The following is a 13,568-nucleotide window of genomic DNA, read 5'->3' as shown; positions in this document are numbered from 1 at the left end:
TTAACACAACTGCAGACACTGAGTACATATTTCACCTGAGTGCTCACAATAGTGTGTTTCTCAATTTAACAAAAATCTGTAATCTCACTCTATGAGTGTGCAGAGGAGCAAAACTTGACTCCATATTCAGTAATAAAGAGACAAGTCAGTCTAGTTTCTGTCTGCTCAAACTAAACTCTATGCATGCTCAAGTTGCTCATTTAATTTTGATATTTAATGTTAAATCTTAAAACATAAAGTCTTCCTCAATTAATATTGAGCCACGTCACCCAATAAAAACACTCTAACATTGTGTGTGTGTGTGTCAAACGGGACTTTACATTGACATCCCTCATTTAATCCCTGCACTTTACACCTTCACATCTTTCATCAAACTGGACTAGATTGTGCATTGCATTCAACTTCCACTGTTACATAATTTAATTATTTATGCACATGTCATATTTAGTTTTTACTCTTGTTACCTTCATATTTTACACATTTAATTTCTTTGTACATAGCACATTCCATATTTCCTTTGTATAGTCAATATTTCATTTCAAGTTTTATATCCCATTTCAGAACTATTACTATTCCACTCTGTAAATATATTTTTTAAAATTATTATTATTATTATTATTATTATTATTATTATTATTATTATTATTATTATTATTATTCTGTGTTGTGTTTTTTTGGGAGAAAACACCAACACACATTCTTTGTATGCTTGCATTGGCTAATTAAACAGCATGACATAGCCTATTCATCTGAATCTGATATATAATCCCAAAACCAAGAACCATAAAGATACAAAAAATCTCCAGGGTTGTGTAAATAGTAACCTACGCATGAGTGAGAACAGGTTGGTCTTTTCAGCCCTAACCCTAACCCAAGCACTTCAGGCCTTCCTCCAAGTGTAGTGATGAAAACGATAGTCAGCGGTATTGTAATCTCTGAAGGTGACTCATTGTGGTCAGTATTTACACTAAAAAAAAGAAAAAAACAAACAAACAAACAAAAAACTTTTAAACATTTTATAAACTGGGCCTTCAAAGTGCTCTCTGAAACTAGACCTGGGATGGCTTGTGTCCATGAAATGAGAAAATTTAAACATTTGTTGTAGAGCTAAATCAAATACATTGCATCGTTGGAAAGGTCTCGACCTGGAGAGTAACATATGTCAGTATGAAGATTTTAAATGATTCCTTTGAAATACTGACCTTTGAACCTTGACCTCTGTGCATGTTTGAAGGCTTATAATTCAGCAACAAAAAGGGGGGTACCGACATGTTACCAAATGTTATAGAGCTCTTGATGTCAACTATCATGTGAGTATAGTCAACAACTGGGGCCACTGTCAAATATGGGTAAAATATGGTTAAAATTTTCACCCATTTAACAATTAGACATTCAAAATCTGATCACAGAAATGTGTTTACCATCCCCTTAAACTCCTCAGTGTAGTCTCAATTCAGTATTTGCAACTTCCAATCCTAACAAAAACACTAATATCTTTTAAAAACTACAATTCCCTAGAGCCGCGCCACGCAGCTTGATACAAATCAACACCACAGTTGTAGTTCTTTGTAAAGGTTGTAAAATCAGCCAATTGCAAAGCTTCAAATACTGGATTTCAATTTCAGTTCAACCCCGAGATGCTCTAAAACCTACATTTTTTTTACTGAGAGAACATCATCAAACAGTTACATAAAATAACACAAACAACATAACAGCTCTGATAACTACACAACGCAAAGACAATGATTCAGCAGCATCCATAGCAACCACCATAGCAACGATAGAAAGCCTGCAAGAATCTTTGTCATAATAAACTAAACATCATATACATTCAATGAAGGAAGATTATGAAAATAAAATGCACATCTCTTGCTTGAAATGTTATCAAAATGCATTTTAATTCTGAAACTATCTTAAAATATTGCATTTTCCACAGAACAAAAATGAATGGCAGCCCTTTTTTCTGTGTTTAAGCAGACAGAAACTTGACAGTCACATGACATAGATGCAGCCCAGTAGAAAGAATAGGTCAAAAAACAAAAAAACCCAAAGCATCTCTCAATTTTTGAGCCGTTATTGTGAAACTAGTACATATTGCACTGTAGACCAAGGTAGCTATTACACATTTTGATGCAAGACTGGGTTGCAAGGACATACAAATACCTGCTGTATCTAAAAACAGGAACACAGAAAGAGTGGAAATGCGGCTATGATGCAAGGATGAATCAGTGTACATCTGACTATGGTGCATTCACAACATGGGAAGTTACACTTTTGCATTGATTTTATGAGCCAGGAAGTGTGAAATCAACCAGCTTCAATTACAAGAGCATGTATGAGAGATGTTACGACACCAATCCAAGGGCACAGGTTCGCTTTCAGAAATGAGATGACACGGTAAAGTTTAAAAAGTATGCTGTAAACTATGATGACATTAGGTCACATTGATCATATTGCCCATCAAGAGTCTTCCTACCAACAACCTTAACCAATAAAGCAGGGCAGCCTGTATGTAGCCTGAGAGGCGAGACCCAGTGAAGAAGTCTGCAAAGCACTCACTGATGGGATTTTGTTTCTTGTGAGCACACAGTAAGCATGGAAGCTAATTGATACAGATGAGCATATTAACATTTTAATCAGTTCAGATCTTCTTTCATCTGGATTTTGCTGTCTGGACTGTGGGACGATGATGTTATTATAAAACTATAAAAGTGAGATTTTTAAAAGAGGAAATTACACTTTTGACCTTATCAGTGTTGCCATAGAAACTGATGTCTGTTAACTAACCAGAGTGATCTTACAACACTGCTCCTAAGATCAGACACTGCATCAGTATGAAGTGATCAGTAAATAACTGCTTGTAATAATGAGCTATACACATTTATTTATACTATGTTTCTATGGAAACAGCTTGTATTGCTTTGCTTGTATGTGTTTGCCCGAACATATACAGTGATTTAAGATGTCTGAGTAACCCGATCAGACTGAAATGTGAGGTTCGTCTTCACTTCATTATTCAAATGTTAACATGTTTGTTTCTTTGTTTATTCATAGAATCACGAGAGATGTGCAGGCAGAGCCAATAAAGCTCCCTTAGAAGAGAATCAAATCTAATCAAGAGCAAAATATATAAATATAAACAACATGCATGTGTTCATCTGTTCAACCCAATTTGGAAGTTTTGTGTTAAAGAAATATTTTTTCCAAGGAAGCCATTCATGGTAAACATCACTGACTTTTCATGTTTTGAGATCTCCAATGTCAATATCTGTAAATTTAGCTAGAAACAAATTAAAGGGATAGACCTTGTGTAAAAGTTTAATGTGGGTTTCCTTTATTTTGTTGGAGAATATCTGTGAGGTAAATTAAGTTGCCAGTCAGTGACAGTGTTCTTACAGCTGGTGTCAGCAACTGGTAACAAGGTACAAACGGTGTTACGGTGCCCTCTACTGGTAGAAAGAGTTTACTGTATGATGGCATGAAGTCCAGACAAAAAAAGATTTCTCACTAAAGATACTGGTGATAAATTATTCTTTGGATAAATTTAATTATTCTAAACTTTGATAAATCTATGACTATTATGGCTATACACATAATAATCAATAGTTAAATAAAGAAAGTGAAAAGAACAACAAAGAAAAAACAACTAAAAAACATTTTTAAAGTAATCTGAATGTGATTTTTGTGTTTCTTTATGTCAAGTTCACTACTTTAGCCACAATTATTGACCCACTGGCATCAAAGCAAAATTCACAGCGCAATATTAGGCCAATATTATTAAAGATGACATTCTCTGCTGTTAACTGTGCTGCAGTCTACAGATTACCAATTCTACAAATGATTGCTATACAGCTACATACTAAATATATACATATACAGTACTGTGCAAAAGTGGATTTTGTCCCCATCACTTACATTATGAAGGGATCTTCTAATGGTCAGTATGAACAGGTGGAATGATTGCAGCAAGAAAAACTTATTTCAACTGTTTGGGTTACTATAAGGACCAAACGATTATTTGTTCATATTTTGGCCTGTTAAAAACTAATTGCATGTACCTGTCATTATCGGAGAGCGCTTTCTGAAACAGAGACAAAATTTTAGCACAATCAACCGTTTCACTTTGACATAGTTTATCCTTATTCTCCTACCCAAACACACCATATTCATTTTTGAAGGTTTTTTGTGTTATTTCATATTGCACACAATGTGTACATGATTAGAATCATCATCTGCAGAGTTCGACAGGCAAAATTGGTTTTAATCAAATTCAAAAAAAAAAAAGGGGCCATCTTGGATTCAGTGTTAATGCTCAAGTAAAGACACAAGGGATGCCAGTTGTCATTTATTGACAGTTTATTTCATTTGTCACTATTTTTTTTCTAATTTCCTGAATAAAGTCTTCAGATAAGTTACATTACAGTTTTGGTTTAGATGTTGTAACTCCAGTGTGGTGTTTACTTACTTATGGTGAGTTGTAAGATAATGATGTACAGTATAGTTTCAGCTCAAAAGAACAGACAATGAGAAGCTCCAACCTGAAATCCCAAACCTGCAGTCAAAAATGCTGCATTCAAGAGCAGTCTGCAGTATTATGGAGCCACTATCTGTAATCAGCAGGCCAACTTTACATGCTTTCAAAGGTAAATTGAAGTCAGGACAGCAAAACACTTGATCAGCAGACTGTAACAAGTGTTTATGCATTTTATTTGTCTTGTTTTATTATTGGTTTGAATGTATGAAAATTGAAGTACTGATACTGTTAGCTTGGACTGCTTTTTGTTAGCTTGCCATCATGTCTGACACAGTGGTGTCATATCCATCTTTCTGTTTGTGTTTGACTTTCTGTTGTGTTTTTACTGTGTGTTTTTGTTCTTTTGGGTTTTCTGTGTTACACTTATGTGCCTGGTTGTTTGGTTGAGCTCATTTAGGTTATTTGACTTTGGGGGACTTTCTTGCATTTTTGGTTGGATTGTATTGAGTGTTCTGAGATTTGGTTTTCTCTGTTTTCCTTGTGTGTTCTTTCACTCCCCCTGTGTTCATGTGCTCCTCCTCTCACCTGCCCTGCATTACCCTTGTTAGCCCTGCCCTGATCTTAGTGTCTTCCCCAGTCTATCAGCTCCCAGACTGCCCTTGTGTTGCTCTTGGGTCCACCTGCTCCACTCACTTTGTGACAAGTGGGTTGAATTTTATTTGTTGAAATCAGACCACAGCTGGCGAATAAGGACAATTGCACACCACGTAAATGTGTAAATAAAAGCAAGTGCCATGCATGTACATGTACACACACAAGTCTAGACTTTCACACATGCTACTCTGTAGTCAGAGAGAGGAATAGTTGCATGGAAATTCCAGGCTGGAACCCTTCCTTAAATCAGGTTATCAAGAACTTAACAAAAGCTGGATCAGGGTGGTTACAAAGTGCCGCTGCTAAAGGATGGAGGATGTTAATAGTTGACAGGTTCTTATCTAGTTTCTGTGAAGTGGGGTTGTGTGGGCACCCAAGCCAGGCGTGGCCACTGCCACAAAGGGAGCAGACATGGAGAAAGCAGCATTGGGACATGTTGCATCTGGCATCGTTGAAGTTATTGCATATGGTTTGACCTTCCTGGTGCATGATGCGCCAGCCTTTTTTATACCATTGGTTATGGGGAAGATGACAGAAGGGGCTGGCTTTGGAGGTATGGGTGCTGGTGGGGCTGCTGAAGCTTCTGTACAGATTCTATCAGCAGGAGGTTGGTGAAGGGAAGGCATGCAACATCCATGTAATTGCAATCTACGATTTGTTTACATATATTGGCAGGAACTGGAGAAGGATGGGAGACGAAAGTCTTAGGATGGCACACAGGAGGATTGGCTGTAGACAAGGTGAAGTTAGCGGTTGCATGGTGGGCCAGAATGGGTTGCAAAGGAAGACCGGAGTTAAAAGCAGAAGGAACTTGCTGCTGCAAGGGCTGTAGAGGAAAGCTGGGTGCTGGCATCCCAGTGCCTGCTGACGTGAGCTGCAGGGAACGGATGGTGTGAGGAGCCCCAGCTAAAGCAAGCTGCTGCAGTTGGAGGAAGGAGGCAGCAGGGGGCACTGGCATCCTGTTGCCAGGTTCCCATGCCAGTGTTGGCTGTTGTAAGTGCTGGAACTGAGTGGCGGGGGCCACTGTCATTTGCCCTGGATGGTGTAGATGTTTGATAGATCTGTTGCCGTTGGATGGTGGAAACTTGGGACATGGTCATCCTGATTTTGTCCAAAAAGATGGTCTGATGGGGATAATGAGACAAAATCCATACTCGAGATGAGGTGAGTAGAGGGCTGATGTAGCTCGTATGATAAGTAACTTAGCTCCGTTGTTGGAGTGTACTTGAGGTGATGTTGAGTGTTTTCGGTTCTGCTGCAGAATATAAGAATGAAAGAGGAGGAGAGGGTTAGGTTGGTATTTATAGGAATGCCCGAAGAGGTTTCGCTTGAGGTGTGGTCCTGCTTCTGAAAATTCACTAGATAAACTTCAATCAAACTGAAAAGGTTTGGGTAGCTTTGTTCTAAAATTTTCTATTGTATTGTTGGGGTAAAATGATGTGGAAGAATTGCTAAGTAATGTAACAAAAAACCCCTCCCCATCCATGTCAGAAAAACATCTCAGTATGCAACACACTTGAAAAACCATTTGACTAGTACCATATTCTGACCCTGCTGCTTTCACTTCAGGAGAAAGAAATGTCAAATTTCTTTTCCCCAACGTTTTCCGCCCAGGAGATGTTGTTACCGTCATCCTGGGACTTCCTGGGACATCTAAATAAACACATGCTAAAATTTAGAACAGTCAATATATACAACATTTTGATTTCTTTTGTTGTGCGGCCTGTGAACAGAGTCTACCATATGAGGATGTTTCTCCTTACCCTCTTCTGGATTTACATGTCTTTTGGTGTGCATCCCTCTAAACAGATTGTATGTTATGCAGCCTGTTAACAGATTCTCCAGGATTTCTCCAGGATTTCTCCATTATCTGGATTCCGATCATTTGCGGAAGTGTCAAAAAGTTTTATTTTGAGATCTTCATAATATTTGTACGTCTTATACCATCTGAAGGAGGTATCAATATGTGAGAAGGCATCTAGTATTCTCTCCCAAATCCCTCCACTGGACATGTTTCCTATTCTTTAGATACTTCAGGCACCAACCCATTCCATAGTGCTGTATACAGATCTAATGAATGAATCTAATGAAATCTAATGAATGAAAAATTTTGTTTCAGAAATGATCCCAGTCTTTGGCAAAAAAAATGGATGTGAGGAGTTCCATACACAAACACTTTATTTGCTTCTCTTCTATAAAGGTAGCCCGTGAACCGGTTGGTGACACTGACTTGACAAGACATGTCTATATATATGACATCTTCCTGACCATTTGCCTAGGACACCCATTTTAGTTTTGTGGGAATTAAAGATCAAAATACATTTTTTTACCCTTACACCATGTTTGATTTCCCCCTGACAATTCCTGACAGAGAATAAATGACACCTCTCTATTCACAACCCTAGATTAGCTGTGGGAAACAAAGAGCATGAAAAAGCATAATTTACACTTCCAAACAAGAAGAACACGATTGACCTCTATTCATTTCATCCTCAACTGTCATATTCCGTGTAAGGTCAATACAGGTCTAGGAAAAACAATAATTAAAAAATGAAATAAAACTAATGAAAAAAAACACAAAATTATAATAACTCTGTCGTGGACAGTCTACATCAAACAAAATCACGTTTCACTGCAGGAAAAAGGAGTGCCACCTCTGTCTATTCAGCCATTGCTTATCATAAAACTATATTATCTGCGTGAAAAAGGAGGATGACAAATTATATTTTTCTCATTTTCCTGCTACAAAAAACAAACAAATTCAAAATGAAAATAAAAATGAAATAAATTGAAATAAATACATTTGTATTTTCAAAGACCAAAGTGGCCTTGCCCTAGAAATGACGTAATTCAAGGCCTGCATTCTAAGAATGCATGAAGCGTACATGCACATGTGACCTACTCAGCAAAGATCCTGTTTCCTGAGAATCTATGCAGCTGTGCCCTCATTAAGCAACAGCTCTGACTGACAAAGTTAAGAATAGTACATCACACAGCGGCACCTAAACAACTGTTCTCAACAGCAATAACCACAACATCACATGTGCTTATATCAAACTCTTGAGTGAATTGGAGTCAGCATTTTTTCGGTCTTTCTCTCCTTAGCTGGGCAGAATGCACTCTTGACGTCTGCTCTCGCCCAACAATAGCTTTAGCTTTTCTTTGAAAATCTGGAAACTGTGGAGGAGTTGAAGGACTGTATGTTTGATAGGAAGGCAGGGTCACTACGGTTAGTCAGTAAAAACACACAGAGCAGGATTCAGAGTTTTAACTTTAATCAAGAAAATCAGCTGTACATGGCCAGAGTCACAGCAGGCATTACAGACAATTCAATAGCTCCGCTCTTTTCAGTAAGTGCTTACTTCAGTTCATTATTTAGGTGGAAAGGTGTTTTATACATGCCATTTGCTTTACTCTGTAAGAACTGCTTGTCAGACGGTTGAATACTGCTTGTCATATGAGGTTGTGATATGTAGCACAACAAGCTAGTGAAGCTCTGTACACAGAACTGTGTTCCCATACATGTGCAGTGGTGTCTGCCATACAAGGAACTCTCCTGAGACTGAAACTGTGATTGCTGTTAGTCTTTGGAGCAGTTTCCAAACAAACTTCTGTGACCATTGTCTTCAGGGCAAAGTAACATGTCACCCAGTGTAGCGGTGTGGCTCATTGACATGTTTTTAATAGTTTTTGGACAACGGAGGTCTACGGCACAGAGGAATAAGATTTATCTGGTTTTGGATACACACATAATACTTGTAAGTGGGATGAATCCATTGTTGGTTTGGCTCTGCTCATGAAATTTATTGATGATAAGAAAAATATAGAAAATTACCAGCCTTATCCTTTAAAGCTGAAGTAAAGGTTTGATCTTTGTAATGTTCCTTTGTTGGAAAAAGCAGGACTGAGATTTAACATGGATATCACACTGGTTTTAAAATTCTGGGCAAGCAGGCCAACTAAATATAAATAATTTTGTGTAAAGTTTCTGGACCAAGAAAAATAATTTTTAGTTAGGTTATGGAAATATTTGAGACACTGATTCTTTTATTGCACTAAGGCAGATTTGGATTGTGTCTAACTTCATAGAGTTATTGTGAATAAAAAAGAGAGATGCAGCTGTCTCATTAGCATAACACTGATAAATGATATCAAAGCAAGAAATGATGCAGCAGAGAACAGAAATGGACCAAAAACTGAACCAGACTCATAAATTAGGAGTTTTCATCAAGTTGCTCACTACTCAAGTAGTCTTCACTAATTAGATATTCTTTCCATCTGCACTGCAAGTACTTTTGATAGGTATGTTTACTTTTAAATAATTATCTGCTTGTTAACTACCCATAAAATAACAATATTACTATTTTGGGTTACTTCAAATAACTCTAGTGAGGAAGTTATCATTTTGTAAATAGATGTATTTGTTACTGTCCACAAACCAGACAGGATTAACATTAGCTAACTTTTTTTTTTTTTTTTTTTACTGGGATGCTGCAGTTATGGTTAAAATAATTATCAAGCTAAAACATTCAAAATGTTAGACATTTCACTGTGTAAATGAGTGAGAAGATGATAGACGTATTTGGCTTCTTAACACACACTACACGTGTCCTTTTGCTATTTTATTAGATTATCTTTCTTCTAATAGACAATAAGGGTAATGAGTCCAAACAGCAGAGGGATCACATTCAGTTTGACAGACCAGGCTGAGTTACAGAAGCTGCTTCCACAACATTTTGGTAATTTAATAGACAATTCAGACAAGGGCTCAAAGTGATGAGCAACTTCGCAGAGGTTTGCAGAGAAACATCCAAAGGTATGAAATGGTCTGTCCTCGTAATCTTCCACTGTGAATGACAAAATCATTGTTAGACCACAGTTTTTAAAAGTTTTTTAAATTTAAGCAGCAGGAAATGGCCACTTTGAAGGCAGCAATAGTGTGTTTTGAGGAACAAAATGATCATGAAGACTCACCAGTCCAACTAAAGCAGTGATCCTGCTCTCCCACACACTGAACTGCCTTGTCACACACAGCAGAAGATGGATCATCACAGGTGAAACACTGCAGGTTGTTTTTCGTCCTATTAACAGAGTCTGAAACAGAACAGGAGACATGAAAGAAACTATACAAGACACAAAGTGACAACAGAACACATGCCATTTTCTTATTCCTCTTGACTGTGACCAACATTAGACTGATACTACATGTGAATATGATTTTTTATCTTTAAAAAGGGAAACCTTTCTCTTTACTTACAAGGAATTACTTGACTGTTGCAGCGATCTGTGTTACACACATAAACAGATGCAGCCATACTTGCAAAACCAACATTGAATGAAAATGTGTGCTTTCCTTCGCTGAAAAGGGAGGATGGCAAACACCACCTGATGGTGTCCTGAGTGAAAGTCCCATTTCCATATCCTGTAAAGTGAAACACAGATTGAACACTGTAATACAGAAATCCCATTTAAAACTGAATAAGTGAATGATATTAAGGAAAAATCAAATTTATTTTTATACTTTTCACAGATACCTTGATAGGCAACAGTTACACACAGGTCAGTAGAGTTACATGGAAGTAAGATCTGTTGCTTTGTGTCAGTCCCTTCACCATGCCAACACTTAAGAGCTTCAGCTGTAATTTATGAAAGAAATCAAGGTGAGTTGAACAATCAACATGAATCCTGTTTGTCATATTAACACAGATACAGTATGCAAAGTTAATCTGATGAAGACAACCCCAAATTACAACACACAATGACAGAATGATATTTAAACCAAAATAAATTCAATAAATTCTTCTCAACAACTATATAAAATATCAGAAATCAGTCATCAAATTAAATGGCTGCAGCCTTTAGATGTACAGTTTTCTGTCATGGTGACACCTGCATTATCTGTCTTTCTAAAAATGTTTAAAGAATAGAACAGCACTATGTAAAATGATGTTAACTGGGACATTTCTGTGGCCAACAAAGAAAAACTTTTGTTTGGGGAAAGATTGTGGTTTTGTTTCAGTATTGAAAAAGTAAACATGTCCTGTTCTTCAAGTCTGTGTTGATGTTTTTATTATTTAACCAAGACCATCATCTTTCCTTTATCTTAACAAAGTGCTTTGAGTCCCTCAACATAACTATAACTATGTTAGTATAAAAATATTAATCATGCTTTGGTTGACATGAGTGAATTTTGTAGGAAAAACACATTAAATATGTTGACAGTAGATGTTTTTTAACTTGATAGCTCCATTAAAGATGTTTCTTCATTATGCTGATGAAAAATGAAATCTTTGCAGCATGAAGTTTCTTTCTAAACATATTTGCTGTTGCAAATTAGTCTTTTTAATATTTTATATTAGTTTGTATATTTCTGTGGTTACCAGATGATATAAAACAAAACATAAATGATGATGATGATGATGAACCTGAGTTTGAACATAAGTCAGCACCTGGCAGACAAACAGAAGAGGTGAAAAAATTAGGAGAGTTATGAACTACCTGACATGACAGGTACCTGCAGAAATGCTGTTTTAAGAGTGAGTGAGGTTACCTGTGCTGGAGAGTGTCCAGATGAGAGTGAGAGACAGGATCAGCTTCATCATGATGAGTAAATCTGCAGATTACAGGAAATACTTTATATAGTGAACTCGTGTTTAAAAAGAGGAGGTTACTGGACACACTTGAATGCCAAGAGTATTTTTTCACTGTCAAAGCAGCAAAATGAATGAACTTTCTTGCTGTAAACAGCTGCAATACACAGTTCAACAAGCCATCAACTCCTCATCTTTTTCGCCTGCCGTAATGTCTGGATGAATACATATATAAATTATTATCATTTATAATGTAATTGTTAATGATAGCACTATAATATCTTTTGGTGGTAATATGGCAATATAAATGACACTGTACAAAAAACACAACAAAACAGCAGGTTAGATTTTATATTCCAGAGCTATTCAACAGTAAAATATGTCCAAATTGTTTCACAAATTTTAAGCTACTGTAAGTTAGCATAATAAGTTGTATAATGATGAGATGACAAAAGTTCCATCAAAAAATGTAAATACTGATCATAAAACGTCGTCAATGTTCAGAAGTGAAAGTCTGATACTGATAACAGCTACACCTCAGTACAGAGATGAGACAAAATCATTCACATCAGAAGTCGAATAGAATCAAATGCAACTATAATATTATTAAATAGCTATGATAAATTATTATAATGAAAACATCAAGGCCTTCAAGGCATCAAAATGAACATCAGCCTTGAACGTCATATCAATAAAATTTTAAAATGATGTTAATAAAACTCACCCAGTCAAAATTCAACACACCCAGTTCATCAACAGAAAAAGGAAAACTTATAAAAATTTGTCTAATTTGTTGTGAAATGTCTCCAAGATAATCGTAACTAAAAACTGAAAATTGTCCCAGAAGAAATGTCTGTTCTTCTCTGGTCTGCAATGCAACTAACACCTCTAAAACCATTCCATTTATACTTCCACTAATGATCTTCACTGTTTTTTCACAGCCTAAGGACACAGTTTCACTTCTCTACATGTTACTGACAATATAGTCACAGACAATATAAGTGTTTCTGGTCACACAACTTGCTGAGAAATAAGTGTAAAGTTCATATGAATAATTATTACACAATGTTTAAAGTGGCAGCAGGAAGTCATGTAAAATCAATCATCTTCAACAAGCTACACAACCTTTCACTGATCTTTACTTTCTGCTTCACTACTTCCTGCACTGGTATTGAGGTAAATCATCTGCAAAGCACTTGCTGCAGGGAATTTTGTTTCTTGTGAGCACACAGTAATAACGGAAGCTAATCAATACAGATGAACATTTTAACATTTTAAACAACTCAGATCTTCATCTGGATTTTGCTGTCTGGACTGGGACGGCGATGTTACTATAAAACTATGAAAGTGAGATTTTGAATAGAGGAAATTACACTCTTGACCTTATCAGTGTTGCCATAGAAGCTGATGTCTGTTAACATACCAGAGTGATCTTACACACTGCTACTAGGATCAGATGCATCAGCATGAAGTGATCAGTCAATAACTACTTGTAATTATTGTCTATACACATTTATTCATATTAGATTGCTATGGAAACAGCTTGGGGTCAAGTTTACTGGCTGTCAACTGCTGACAGCACTGGCAACAAGATGTGCTTTGCTTGTGTGTGTGTTTGCCTGAACATTCCCAGTGATTTAAGATGTCTGAGTAACCTGATCATCAGACTGAAATGTGGGGTTCACTTTCATTTCATTATTCAAATGTTGACATACACATTGTTTGTGACAGTGCTTCAGTGTCCAGCATGGGGAGTAACCGCACAACATCCTCATCTGCCAGTGTGGAAGCAAGAGCCCGTGCTAAGGCTGAAGCGGCTAAAGCACGTGCTGCATTTGCAGAGAAGGAGG

General features: G+C 36.8%; 1 protein-coding gene across 2 annotated transcripts in view; it reads right to left on the bottom strand.

Annotated features, from left to right (window-relative positions):
• Positions 1-13,568, bottom strand: part of LOC122988682 (phospholipase A2 inhibitor and Ly6/PLAUR domain-containing protein-like) — a 63,866-nt gene that overhangs the window by 11,190 nt on the left and 39,108 nt on the right. Inside the window, exons 2-6 of one of the 2 annotated variants that reach the window (XM_044361188.1) lie at positions 11,679-11,741; positions 10,663-10,764; positions 10,386-10,550; positions 10,103-10,222; positions 9,768-9,975 (exon numbers count right to left, since the gene is read on the bottom strand). The exons of the other annotated variant lie outside the window; for it this stretch is intronic. Coding sequence (XP_044217123.1) covers positions 9,770-9,975; positions 10,103-10,222; positions 10,386-10,550; positions 10,663-10,764; positions 11,679-11,730 — 645 coding nt within the window. The 5' untranslated portion in view covers positions 11,731-11,741 and the 3' untranslated portion in view covers positions 9,768-9,769. Of the gene's footprint in view, positions 1-9,767; positions 9,976-10,102; positions 10,223-10,385; positions 10,551-10,662; positions 10,765-11,678; positions 11,742-13,568 lie in introns of those variants that run through there. 2 annotated transcript variants of the gene reach the window in all.

The sequence above is a fragment of the Thunnus albacares genome, chromosome 9 (assembly GCF_914725855.1).
Source record: "Thunnus albacares chromosome 9, fThuAlb1.1, whole genome shotgun sequence".
Lineage (NCBI taxonomy): Eukaryota > Metazoa > Chordata > Actinopteri > Scombriformes > Scombridae > Thunnus > Thunnus albacares.
This window is presented reverse-complemented; position numbering and strand designations above follow the sequence as displayed.